Source organism: Lipotes vexillifer, unplaced genomic scaffold (genome assembly GCF_000442215.2).
Source record: "Lipotes vexillifer unplaced genomic scaffold, Lipotes_vexillifer_v1.1 scaffold425, whole genome shotgun sequence".
NCBI classification, from domain to species: Eukaryota; Metazoa; Chordata; class Mammalia; order Artiodactyla; family Lipotidae; genus Lipotes; species Lipotes vexillifer.
Window position 1 is genome coordinate 837328 of NW_006785433.1, and position 14810 is coordinate 852137.

The 14810-nt window shown below is 37.4% G+C and overlaps 1 protein-coding gene across 1 annotated transcript in view; it reads right to left on the reverse strand.

Annotated features, from left to right (window-relative positions):
• Positions 1–14810, reverse strand: part of ATP13A4 (ATPase 13A4) — a 143536-nt gene that overhangs the window by 59208 nt on the left and 69518 nt on the right. Inside the window, exons 4-7 of the mRNA XM_007457594.1 lie at positions 7375–7445; positions 6337–6417; positions 4760–4829; positions 3127–3261 (exon numbers count right to left, since the gene is read on the reverse strand). Of these exons, the coding sequence (XP_007457656.1) occupies positions 3127–3261; positions 4760–4829; positions 6337–6417; positions 7375–7445 (357 nt within the window). The remainder of the gene's footprint in view (positions 1–3126; positions 3262–4759; positions 4830–6336; positions 6418–7374; positions 7446–14810) is intronic.

A 14810-nucleotide genomic window follows, 5' to 3' on the forward strand; every position in this document is an offset into this window, starting at 1 on the left:
ATTAACTTACTATTCTTTTATTCATTCATACATTCATTCAACATTTATTGAACAACCTTTATGCTGAGAGGTTGGGGTGGAATGGTCAACAAAACTGATATGATTCTTAGCATCAGGAATTTACAACCTACTGGGTAAATACATTTAATCAAATAATCACACACATAAATATATCACTGCAATCAACAATTAAATGAAAACAATAATGTGTTTTTGGAGCATATATAGCTAATGAACCAATAGAAATCTTCCCTGAAGAAGTGACATTGAATCAAATAGGTTGTTGAATCTATGTGTCTCAACTCAAAAGAGATATTTGGACTTAAAATACATATATAAATTTGAAAGTTATTAGCCTATGCCTTTAGAAGTCATTAGTATATGCAGTATAAGAATAATGAAGACTCAATGTACTCGCATGAAAAGACCATCAAGACAGTATTATTAATAATAGTAGTAAAGCTAGGTAGGAAATAGTGTAATTATGCTCCCTCTTACATAAGAAAGGAAAACAAAATAGATGTATATTCCAAAAAAATTTTTGGAAGAATGCCCAAGAAACTAAAAACTGGTTGCATAAGTGGAGGGGTGGAGGAAGAGGGAGCCTTTATGTGGTGAACATTTTCATATTGTTTTGATATGAGACACCCATTTTTTAAAAAGCCAGGTAGAGGAGGATGAACTATGAAAAGAGAATGTAAGAGCAGCTAGAGAGGTGGAGAGTGTGTTGTCACTGAAGCCAAAGGGAAAGCTCGGGAGCAGTTAACAGTGCCAAATGCAACTGAGAGGTTTAGTGAAATCTACGCTGTGGAAGAAAGTATACACTGTGGGAGGGGAATCATGAAATCAGCAAGCAAAAGACCAACCACTCAATAAAAATTAATGAGGGACATGAATACGGTTCACAGTAAAATACAAATAGCTTAAAACATGAGCAAGTGCTCAACTCACAATGGAAAACATGCTATTATTGTTATGAAATTCTATTTTCATTTATATTGGAAAAATAAGGAAAATAAACACTCATGTACTCTTGGGAGAAGTGTATATTGGCATTACTTGTTTAAGAGGCATTTGACAATGTCTAGTAAAAAAATATATTTAGCTTATGATTAAGCAATTTCAAATATAGAAAATTTATATCTCTTTATCAATACAGATATGTTATACACACATTTACATGTAATATAAATTATATATACTTGTGATTTATACATATTTGCAAACACATATATGTGGATGTATGAAAAGATATATATGCAAATATCCTCAATGCAGCATTGTTTTAATAGCAAAAGACTAGAAACAGCCTAAATATCCATCAATATAAGACTGGTTTTAAAATTATGGTACATTTACAGAAAATATATTTGTGCAGATACAGAAAGATATTTAAGATACATTAGGTGAAAAATGCAAGTGCATAACAGTGTATATAATAGTATACTTCCATTTGTATAAAACAAATTAACGCATATGTGTTTAACAGTGCTAAAAGTATATAGAACATCTGGTCCCAGTGGATGCCTCTTAAAAGGAGACCCAGACACTGAAAGAACTAAGGTGGGAGGAGTATTTACTTCTCATTTACACTATTTTGTTCTTGTGAACTTTTTTTATTATATCCATATATTACTCCTATTAAGAAAAAAGACTAGCTAGTTTTAAAAAGTACTGTTTTTTTATTTTAAAACTATCTATGAGGGCTTCCCTGGTGGCGCAGTGGTTGGGAGTCTGCCTGCCGATGCAGGGGACACGGGTTCGTGCCCCGGTCCGGGAGGATCCCACATGCCGTGGAGCGCCTGGGCCCGTGAGCCATGGCCGCTGAGCCTGCGCGTCCAGAGCCTGTGCTCCGCAACGGGAGAGGCCACAACAATGAGAGGCCCGAGTACGGCAAAAAACAAACAAACAAACAAACAAACTATCTATGAGCCTTAGGATTATAGTGGTGACCTTAGCAAGAGCTCTTTGAATGGAGTCATAAGAGAGGAAGCCAGCTCCATACAGATGAGAAATGAGAGGGAGATGAGTAAATGAAGAGAGATGCATAATGAGCTTGAGAAGTTCTGCCGTCAAAGGGAGAAAAGAGGTAGAGTAGTAGCTGAAGTTTGAAGCATGGTCAAACGAAGGGATTTTTTTCATTTGTTTCTGTTTTGTTTTGTTTTTAAGTTGGGAGAGGCTTGAGCATGTTTAAATGCTGATGGGAAGGCTCTTAGGGAGAGGGAATGAGGAAAAGAGTCATTCATTGACCCCGTAAGCATGCTGAGATGGTGAAAAGGATGCTATCAAAAGCACAAGCAGAGGGCACCTCCTCCTCTGTAATGAGAGGTCAGGTCAGGAGGGAGGGAGAGACAAAAGTCATCTGGCAGTAGGAGGGTGTGGAACTGAGCAAATTCCTATCTTATGATTTCTACCTTTGTGGGGAAAAAAAAAAGCAATGAGATAGATTATCAGCTGAATTAGAGGAAAAGTGGAATGTGGGCAGTTAGGCATCTCAGAAACTTGAAGGAAGATTTGGTTTGAGAACTTAATTCCAGAGAATGGGAGAGCACATTGACCAGAGACATATAGAAAGCTTGTGCAGATGAGGTCAGTGTTCATGGATTTATAGCACAATCAACCAACGTGCACCGTGTGATTTTTTTCCTGGCAGCACCTAGATCCCCTTGTGTAGGCATAAAGAAAGCCAAGAGTTGGACTGGGGTTTTGACAAATGATTACCAACCAAACATAAAGGACAAAGATATTAAACACTCCTTATTAAATATTAAAGACTCCTCCACCTTCACCCCTTTTCCACCATCTTCAAGACCCATCAGTAGTCTCCACACATATTTTTTCACTTATTCACAATTCATAAATATTTGCATTTTCTTCTCACTAATCAGCCTTAGTAAGCTAAAGAGAAGGAAAAAATAACTTGAAAGGTTAGGGATTGGGATGGGAAGGAAAGGAAAGAACTAGAATTTGTTAAGCATCAGCTATTGTGCTAGATATTTACAAACGTGGTCTCATTTGTTGTGGAGTGGGCAATGACTATTTTCCGATTATACGCTTTTCATACAAAATTTCAACAAAGTCACAACTCTTTCTTTCTCAGACCATACGATTGGTAGAAAAACTCACCTCTCTGAGATCATATACGGTCAAAGCGATGGAAATGAATGACATGATTATGATAGCAAAAGCATACTCCTTATAGTCTTCGCTAAACCACAGACAGACACTGAAGAGCTGAAATATGTAAAATGGATTTAAAACCTGTTGGCAGCATAAAAACAGGAAGACAAGGGAGATATTTAGGTTTTACACTTAGCTATTCATTGACTTGTTTGTTACCATAATCATCTCCATGACAAATCGCCCCACCCAATATTCTTATTCTTATTATATTTATGCAGCGATTACCATGTGCCAGATACTGCACTAAGCAACTTTACCTGAATTTACTCATTTAATTCCCATAATTATCTTATTATCCAGAAGTTATTAGTTATCTCCATTGTAAAGATGAAGAAACTGGGCCTTATATCTTGAGAAACTTGCCCAAGGTCACAGAGCCACAGCTGTTACAGACCAGGACTAGAACCCAGGCAATCTGCCCCCAGTGCCCTTACTTTTAATCACCACTGCACCTTATAATTTACAAAGTATTGCCTCATGTATCACCATGTTGACCGTCACAACAGTTGTGTGAGGAGTAGATATTATCATGTCCAGTTTACACTGAGTGGCTTTCGGAACCTGACCTACTGGTCAGGTTTACAAAGTTAAAATGCTTTCTAGTTGTTCTTCTCTATGACACAACATTGCCATATCTGAAGCCATTAAAGTACTTTAGATTAATGTACGAGTTGAAGACTAAATTTTCTCATAAATAGAGAGCCAAGCTGAAAGGAATAATCTAGATAATTGAGCATCTAGAACACTATGGGAGAAAGCAGAGATTAACTCCAACAGTTGTAATCCTGCCTGGGATAAAAACATTTTGTGCCCTTACTCAAATTCCCTCTAGTTGATTTCCATCTTTCTAAAATAGGAACAGTTATCTTTGCTTCTGGTTAGGGAACAAGCACGCAGAAACTTTTCTTATCGGTTTCTTCTGCTCTGTTTCATGACTTAAAACTTGCTAGAAATATTGAGAAAGTAGCTGGAGTTTAGCAAGTCTTTTTTAAGTCAAGGAGGAGTGGAGGTACCATGCAGGAGAGGACCCAGAGTACAGCTGTAAGGTTGTAGTATAATAATCACGGTAAAATGAAAAATGAGCGCAGTGATAGAGTCAAGCAGAAAAAATTCAATGTAGTAAATTATGGTCAAATCTTTCTTTCCCTCCCACACATACATTGAGATCAGTAGAACTAATAAGGCTGAACAGATGTTTTCTTCCTACAGTTGTGGATGCTAAGGCAATTGTATATGTTGCCCATAAGAAAGGGATTGGGTTGTTTAAGTTTTAATTATTATTTTAGTTTCACAAAGATGAGACGGGATAAAAAGTATAGGATTAAGAAAGAAAGGAAACCCTGTGTTCATCCAGTCATTAAAGGATAAATAGACACATGAGCATCATATCTTATGCTGTAACAGGAAATGTGTGTGCAAAAATGGACCACAAGAAACAACAGAGATATGAATATGCTTGGCATTCTTTTAAAATAGCCCAAATTACAGTTACTATTAACAAGTAGCATTCTTGATCATTTGACTAAAATCTAACCTTTTTATTTTCTAGCCAGCATCAAGAGAAAATACTGATTACCTCCTTGATGAGCAGTTTCCAGATGGGTGTGATTTCAACATCGATAGTATTTGGCCCACATATTAACCTCCTATAGGGAGAGATCACAGCTCACTCAGTTACTAATAATAAAAATGAAACTCATTTCTTACCCATTCAAAAAAAAGACTATTCCATGTTCACTTTCTCACTTGTGGGATCAACATATGCCTCCCTTATTACATAACATCACCATCTTTCTCAAAATAACTGGAGAGGGGGAGGGTTTTCAGGTGCAAAACCAATAAGCATGATCATTTATTGAATTAAATATTTCCCTGATGGTAATTTGGGTATTTAATTTTAGTCATTGTTCCATTCAAGTAGCTTCAGGATTAGCACTCTCTCAACTCTGTCTCTCCCCAGCTCTTGGCTCCATGGATGTGAGACGGAGGGCTCATTACAGGGGAACAGTTTTACTGATAAGGAATACCGGGCCTACTTTTCCTCCTCCTATTCAGTTCTGGGAAGCTGCAGAATTTGTTTTAATGTGAGTGAAAAGGTGTTGAACTCTCAAAATAGCTCCACAGTTATACCATCCTTTAATTGAAAACTCAGAGATGTGTTTCTTTGATTACACAGAGCAACAACACTCTATGAGTTATTTGGCTGTTGAGAATGCTAAACACTTTCTCTGTGCCTTCTACGTGGATGCTCAGACCAAAGAGCTTAACAGAATGTAAATACTACAGCAGTGCTTCTCAGACTTTAATGTTCATACAGACAGCCTTGTGGTCTTGCGAATGGGAAGGTTCTGATTCAATAAGGATGAGATGTGATCTGAGATTCTGCATTTCTGGCAAGCACCCAGATCATGCCGATGCTGCACTCTGAGTCCATTCAAAGTACCACCAAAGCTCCACCCCAAAATGGGGCGGAGGGGGATGCAATAATCATAGGAACTTAGAACTAGCAAGTGTTTGCAGGGTTTTCCTCCCCTTTTCAACAGTTAGGAAACTGAAGCCCGTAAAGGAGAAGCCATTTGCTCAAAGCCACACAGTGAATTAGTGACAGACTCTTGGCATTCAACCCAATGCCCTTCCCAAACCTTGCTCCTCTGCCCAGTAGCTTATTTGGAATTGTGGAGCTACGAGTCTTGCATGATATTCTTCTGCTGCTCTACAATTATTATTTAACTATGCTGTCATAGTACAATACATATTTCCTAATCACAGTCAAAACTGGTTCAACCTTATTATTATAGAAACCTTGAGGAACATTATGCAGAGTAGAAAGATAACTAAGCCTGTAGTCAGAGATGCACTTCTTCCTCTATCACTTCCAGCTGTGTGACCTAGTTCAGCCCACTAAACCTCTCTGAGTCTCAGATTTCTCATCTGTTATACTGAGATGATGAGGATGTCTGTTCTAACTCCCCCACAAGGTTGCTCTGTTGAAGTGAGATAATGCATATAAAAGCATTCAATTTAATAATACTAAATAGAGCATTACAACATATTCTGATGCTGACCAGTTAAGGTAACCGTTTCCTGGACTCTCTTTTTCACTAACTGGTGACAGTCGTTCTGAGCTGGTGTAGATAAAAATATATGTGGTACCTAATCTCTTGTTCTTCTGTTGTTAGGCCTGATCCAAACTTTACATGTATCTTGGCAGAACTGAGCCAGTCTTCCAAAGAGCTAAAATGATAACAATGAGAAAGACACACTGAGCAAAATATATATATATATATATATATATTTTGCTCAGTGTGTCTTTCTCATTGTTATCATTTTAGCTCTTTGGAAGACTGGCTCAGTTCTGCCAAGATACATGTAAAGTTTGGATCAGGCCTAACAACAGAAGAACAAGAGATTAGGTACCACATATATTTTTATCTACACCAGCTCAGAACGACTGTCACCAGTTAGTGAAAAAGAGAGTCCAGGAAACGGTTACCTTAACTGGTCAGCATCAGAATATGTTGTAATGCTCTATTTAGTATTATTAAATTGAATGCTTTTATATGCATTATCTCACTTCAACAGAGCAACCTTGTGGGGGAGTTAGAACAGACATCCTCATCATCTCAGTATAACAGATGAGAAATCTGAGACTCAGAGAGGTTTAGTGGGCTGAACTAGGTCACACAGCTGGAAGTGATAGAGGAAGAAGTGCATCTCTGACTACAGGCTTAGTTATCTTTCTACTCTGCATAATGTTCCTCAAGGTTTCTATAATAATAAGGTTGAACCAGTTTTGACTGTGATTAGGAAATATGTATTGTACTATGACAGCATAGTTAAATAATAATTGTAGAGCAGCAGAAGAATATCATGCAAGACTCGTAGCTCCACAATTCCAAATAAGCTACTGGGCAGAGGAGCAAGGTTTGGGAAGGGCATTTTTTTTTTTTTTGCGATATGTGGGCCTCTCACTGTCGTGGCCTTTCTCGTTGCCGGACGTGCAAGCTCAGCGCCCATGGCTCACGGGCCCAGCCGCTCCACGGCATGTAGGATCCTCCCGTACCGGGGCACAAACCCGTATCCCCTGCATCGGCAGGCGGAGTCTCAACCACTGCGCCACCAGGGAGGCCCTGAGCAAAATATTTTTGAAATAATATTTTTCTTTCCAGATGCAATGCTCAAACAACTTACCCAATTTTCTGGAACTGTCCTTCCAAGTTGTTCCAAACATATCTTATTTTCTGCACTTTTATGCATCTCACCTGCAAAAGAGAAGTACTAAGAAATCTCCAGTTTGAGGATCAGCAAATACATAGCAGTTCAGTGACTAAAGAAGCATTCGTGAAAGAAGCGAAGATAGAGCCCTAGTATACTTATTTAAGATTTATCCTTTCCTAACGAATCCTATCCTTGCCTACTACACAAATGGAATTCTTTATTAGAAGTCATCATTCAAGCAACGTGTATCATGGGCCTAATACACGGTTAAGTATGTAAGTAAAACTGAGCCTCTGCGTTCCACTACTTGATAACCAAACAAGGGAAGAAAATATCTTATGAAAGGGAAAACTGTACCATACAGTCAAATTATGCATGTGTCAAAGAAATGAAAACATAATAAAGTAAAAATTATAGTATTGAAATGCTGTAGAAATACAGAGAGGGTAGATGACAGAAGGTGTCATGGAGAATAAGAATCTGAGCTGCATCCTTAGAGGATTGGGAGAACTTTGCTCAGGTGAGAAGGGAAGAAGGCATTACAAAGAGATTATACACAATTTAGTTGTGAGGGAGGGGTAAGTGAAGGGAGCCTATTTGACAGCAGAATGGAGAATGAGGCTGGAAGGATAAATAAAGACCAGACGATGCATCCTTAAATGCTAACATGAGTATTTAGAACTTTTCTTTTGTAAGCAATGGATTTGCAAAGTAACCTATGGAAGAGACACTGAAGACACAGTCTAAAAGATTAGACTGGCAGCAGGTTCTAGAAGACAGTGAGATGGCTATTGCAAGAAAATGAACTCTAGGAAGCAAGCATCTGAGAGTGTTGGCAATGGAAAGAAAGGTTAATGCTTATGACATAACGCCTTCTTGTTTTTGATTTCTTTAAACAACTTTACATATAAATGTGAATTTCCATTAACAGGTGACCTAATTAAGTACAAAGAGAAATGGTAAGACCGTCATATTGTTATGGAGCAATGGTTATAACCTCATTTTGCCCATTGGAATCAACTGGAGAGTTTTAAAGAATACTGATGACTGGGTCCCACTCCCAGAGAGATTCTAATTTCCTTTGTCTGGGGTACAGCCTGGGCATAAATAGTTTTAAACTTCCTCAGGTAATTCTAATGTGCAGCCAAAGTTAAGAAACAGTGTCCAAGACTTCCTTCTATAGCTACTCTTATCATTGTGTCCTTGAGAAATTCAATGAAATTTCTCTGCACCTCAATTTTTCCATGAATAAATTAAGGCAATTGGCCAGCTCATTTCTAAGTTCCACTGCCACTCCTCTGAATATGTTCTATACTTATGAGTATTATGGTCAGTATAAACATTAGATAAAATCTAAAACTTGGGAGAGCATATAGTTGGTACATAACAAGTGCTCAGCACATTTTTTATTAAATAAATAAATGAGTGCTTTTCACAACCATATGTCAACTAGAAATAGAATTCTTTTTCTTTTTTATAAATTGAAGTATAGTTAATTTACAACGTTGTGTTAATTTCTGCTGTACAGCAAATTAATTCAATTATACTGTATATACTTTCTTTTTAATATTCTTTTCCATTATGGTTTATCACAGGATATTGAATTTAGTTCCCTGTACTATACCATAGGACCTTGTTGCTTACCCATTCTATATATGTTAGTTTGCATCTGTTAACCCCAAACTCTGACTCCATCCCTGACCCCTTGGCAACCACAATAGAAATAGTTTAAATCCCTAAGCTCCAAGACCTGGGTTACTTCAAATGACTTTTAACCTTGTCCAATAAATATATGCATATAAACTTACTGTGGTAGTCATTTCATGAGGTATGTAAATCAAATCATTATACTGTGCACCTTAAACTTATACGGTGCTCAGTGCTGTGTGTCAATTATATCTCAATAAAGCTAGAAGAAAAAAAATATATGTGTATGTGTGCACCCACACACACATTCATAGTTACCAAGTGAGCGTATTAAATACTGTATTTTTTATTTTACAGAATGGATTTATTTCAATGTGTTGGTTGCAAAATAATATTAAAAAAAATAAATCCTGTCTTCCAATTGACTTTCAGTATAAAATTGGAGTGAACTGCCACTGGGAACAATTCTTCCTTCACAAGCTACAAGTTAAGGTGAGGAAACATGACCAGCCTGGGGTGTGTTAGCTGTCATGGCCCATCTTGGAGTCTCGAGGTTTTTGCCTCACATTTTCTTTTCCTTTCCAGTAGTCTCTACAATTTTACAAATAGAGCTAGACTGTGATCACAGCTACTGTTTACTGAGTACTTGGGGGGGTGGGGTTCTTGTCTTTTTAATCATCCTGTGGTAGGACAGATATTATCTTCATTTCCACTTTGCTGCTTAAGTTCATTTTGATTAAGTAACTTGCCCAAGACCGCATCTATTAAGAAACAGGGCTGGGACTTCCCTGCTCGCGCAGTGGTTAAGAATCTGCCTTCCAATGCAGGGGACACAGGTTCGAGCCCTGGTCCAGAAAGATCCCGTGTGCCGTGGAGCAACTAAGCCCATGCCCCACTACTACTGAGCCTGTGTGCTGCAACTACTGAAGCCCACAATCCTACAGCCCGTGCTCCGCAACATGAGAAGCCCCTGCAATAAGAAGCCCACTCACCAAAACAAAGAGTAGCCCCTGCTCGCCGCAACTAGAGAAAGCACACGCGCAGCAACGAAAACCCAACACAGCCAAAAAATAAAATAAAATAAAATAAAATAAAATAAAGAAACAGGGATGGAAATTGAACTTGAGCCTCTCTAGCCCCCAAGTCTAGTCTCTGAAGGACCTAATAGTCAAGCTAGTCTCAGAAGACGGTCTGAAAATCCCATAACTTCCAGTATTCAAATTGTATAAAGTGAGGGTTGCTTACTTTATTAATTCTATAAGTTCAGAAATTCAAGTTAGAAAAAATGTAAAAGACAAACGATGGTAGAATGTGAGACCCCTGCTCAGTTAGAGAACCTAGATCAATAGGCTGTGAGAAAGTTATATAACATAATAGATACAAAACAGCAGATGAAGGCAGCAATAATGAGGAATAAAGAGGTTACTGATAAGTTTTATGTCAGGCCAGAAAATGGAAAATCCCATTATCTCCTGACAAGTTCTGAAGCTATTCATCACACAGTGAGAAGAATGACTCCATCATAGGCCTTTTAAGTATCTTTGAGATTCCCCAAGCAGGGAAACACCCCTCTGCCTGGAGTTTCTCAGCTTCCCTCATCATGTCCAGAGGCTCTGAAAGCTGATAAGAAGATGTTAAGCATAATATTTGCAAAGGGTGAAGTTTATTTGCCCATTGCCTGGAACTTCAGACCAGGAAACAGTAATTAGGAAATCAGGGATCAGCTGTGCGGTGATTTTCATCTTTCCGCTCAGAACCAGAAATTGTTCCAATCCTCCGGCATCCCACTCTTCATTTCTGTTTAACAGGTTAAGCCATGGGTTTCACTTCTGCATGTAATCCTACAAAATAGCCCTTGGAGTCTCCTCTTAGCCTACATTTGCTGCAGTCTCCAAACTCCCCCTATGTGGTCCTGACGGTTATCATTTTGGTATTGTGTTATTGCTGTCATTGTCATCATTGTTGCTGTGGCTAAGCCTGTGACATATCTTGCGATTTTAATAGAAGTTTCAGTCCTTTATATGAATATAGCTCATTACCACTCACAAGTCACCTTATTATTCTTCTTTTCATTTTAGTTTCATGACAGCCCTGAGAAACAGGCAGAGAAGGCATTACTACTCTTGTTTTATAAATAAGAAACTCAAGGCCCAGGGAGGCAGTAACCAACCAAACTCCCTATGCTGTATGCTGGCAAACAAAGATATCAAGCCGGGGTGCCAGAACTTTCCATTTCAAGACCTCTGCCCTTTCCTCACATTTTGTTTGTCTATTTGAACATTTCTCCATTTGTCTGTCCACTTATTTGTTTGATGCAATTAAAGATGGTGGAGGTCAATAATATTCTGAGGCCATGTCCATAGGCTGATTTGGGTTGTCTATCCTCAGGTGAAAGGCCATCTAAAAAAATTAAGCAATCTATTGGTTGGGTGCTTCATCTCTTTTGATTTTGTTTATTTTGGCAGTTAAGACAACTGGGCGATAACAACTGACAGAAAAGAAACTGCTCAGCAATTGACTTTTATTATTTTAAAAAATTGACCTTGATCTCATAAAACCAATTTAAACAGCTGTCTACACATAATATAGATTGAAGAGAAAGCAGTCTGTGTTATAAAATATGTTTTTAATATGAATGTTAATTAGTCATAATCCAAGTAATAATAATTTAATATAATGGGAAAGGAGTAAACCAAATGCATTAGAATGATAATATCATTTTACAAACATAAACTACCTAGAATATTTTTTGGGGGGTTACCTTTACCGTAAGACAAGCCCTGTCACATAGATTATAATATAGGGCATGATGCTACTAACAGTTAATATGCACTGAGCATCTACTCTATACCTGCCACCATACCGATCTTTGTATTTCTTAATTTACTGAATTTTATCAATTAATAGTAAAGGTAGGCAATATCATCATTTTATACATGAGAAAATTGAGGCTCAGCAGGGTTTAGTAACTGACCCAAGGCTGCACAGTTTTGAGGGATGAAGCTGAGATTTGAATTGAGCTCTGTCTGGCTCCAAAATCCATGTTCTTTATAATGTCCTATACTGTCAGTTAAAGATTGGCACAGTGGAGGATCAATCAAAGAAGAAGATATAACAATTATAAATATACATGCACCCAACATAGGAGCCCCTCAATACATAAGGAAAAGGCTAACAGCTATAAAAGAGGAAACTGACAGTAACACAAAAATAGTGGGGGACTTCAACACTTCACTTACACCAATGGACAGATCATCCAGACAGAAAATTAATAAGGAAGCAAAAGTCTTAAATGACACAATAGACCAGATAGAGTTCATTGATATTTACAGGAAATTCCATCCAAAAACAGCAGATTATACTTTCTCCTCAAGTGCACACAGAACATTCTCCAGCATAGATCACATCTTGGGTCACAAATCAAGCATCGGTAAATTTAAGAAAATTGAAATCATATCAAACATTTTTCCTGACCACAATGCTATGAGATTAGAAATAAATTACAGGGAGAAAAATGTAAAAAACACAAACACATGGAGGCTAAACAATATGTTACTAAATAACTAAGAGATCACTGAAGAAATCAAAGAGGAAATCAAACAATACCCAGAGAAAAGTGACAATGAAAACATGACAATCCAAAACCTATGGGATGCAGCAAACAGTTCTAACAGGGAAGTTTAGAGCAATACAATCCTACCTCAAGAAACAAGAAAAATCTCAAATAAACAACCCAACCTTACACCTAAAGGAACTAAAGAAAGAAGAACAAACAAAACCCAAGTTACTAAAAGGAAAGAAATCATAAAGATCAGAGCAGAAATAAATGAAATAGAAACAAAGAAAACAATAGCAAAGATCAATAAAACTAAAAGCTGGTTCTTTGAGAAGTTAAAGAAAATTAGTAAACCTTTAGCCAGACTCATCAAGAAAAAAAGGGACAAGACTCAAATCAATAGAATTAGAAATGAAAAAGGAGAAGTTACAATGGACACTGCAGAAATACAACACATCATAAGAGACTACTACAAGCAAATTTATGCCAATAAAATGGACAACCTGGAAGAACTGGACAAATTCTTAGAAAGGTATAAGCTTCCAAGACTGAACCTAGAAGAAATAGAAAATATGAACAGAACAATCACAAGTAATGAAATTGAAACTGTGATGAAAAATCTTCCACCAAACAAAAGTCCAGGACGAGATGGCTCCACAGGTGCATTCTATCACTCATTTAGAGAAGAGCTAAAACCCATCCTCTCAAAACTCTTCCAAAACATTGCAGAGGAAGGAACACTCCCAAACTCATTCTACGAGGCCACCACCACCTAGATACCAAAACCAGACAAAGATAATACAAAAGAGAAAATTACAGACCAGTATCACTAATGAATATAGGTGCAAAATTCCTCAACAAAATACTAGCAAATAGAATCCAACAACACATTAAAAGGGATCATATACCATGATCAAGTGGGATTTATCCCAGGGATGCAAGGATTCCTCAAAATACGCAAATCAATCAACGTGATACACTATATTAACAAATTGAAGAATGAAAACCATATGATCATCTCAATAGATGCAGAAAAAGCTTTTGACAAAATTCAACACCCACTTATGATAAAAACTCTCCAGAAAGTAGTCATAGAGGGAACCTGCCTCAACATAATAAAGGCCATATACAACAAACCCACAGCAAACGTCATTCTCAGTGGTGAAAAACTGAAAGCATTTCCTCTAAGATCAGGAACAAGACAAGGATGTGCATTCTCACCACTATTATTCATATAGTTTTGGAAGTTCTAGCCATGGCAATCAGAGAAGAAAAAGAAATAAAAGGAATATAAATGGAAAAGAAGAAGTAAAACTGTCACTGTTTGCAGATGACATGATACTATACATAGATAATCCTAAAGATGCCACCAGAAAACTACTAGAGCTAATCAATGAATTTGGTAAAGTTGCAGGATACAAAATTAATGCACAGAAATCTCTTGCATTTCTATACACTAACAACGAATGATCAGAGAGAGAAATTAAGGAAACAATCCCATTCACCATTGCAACAAAAAGAATAAAATATCTGGGAATAAACCTACCTAAGGAGGTAAAAGACCTGTACTCAGAAAACTATAAGACAGTGATGAAAGAAATCAAAGATGACAGAAACAGATGGAGAGATATACCATGTTCTTGGACTGGAAGAATCAATATTGTGAAAATGACTATACTACCCAAAGCAATCTACAGATTCTATGCAATCCCTATCAAGTTACCAATGGCATTTTTTACAGAACTAGAACAAAACATCTTAAAATTTATACGGAGACACACCCTGAATAGCCAAAGCAATCTTAAGGGAAAAAAAGAGAGCTGGAAGAATCAGATTCCCTGACTTCAGACTATACTACAAAGCTACAGTAAGCAAGACAATATGGTACTGGCACAAAAACAGAAATATAGATCAATGGAACAGGACAGAAAGCCCAGAGATAAACCCAGGCATATATAGTCAACTACTCTATGATAAAGGAGGCAAGGATATACAATGGAGAAAAGACATTCTCTTCAATAAGTGGTGCTGGGAAAACTGGAGAGCTACATGTAAAAGAAGGAAATTAGAACACTGCCTAACACCATACAGAAAAATAAACTCAAAATGGATTAAAGACCTAAATGTAAGGCCAGACACTATTAAACTCTTACAGGAAAACATAAGAAGAACACTCTTTGACATAAATCACAGCAAGATCTTTTTT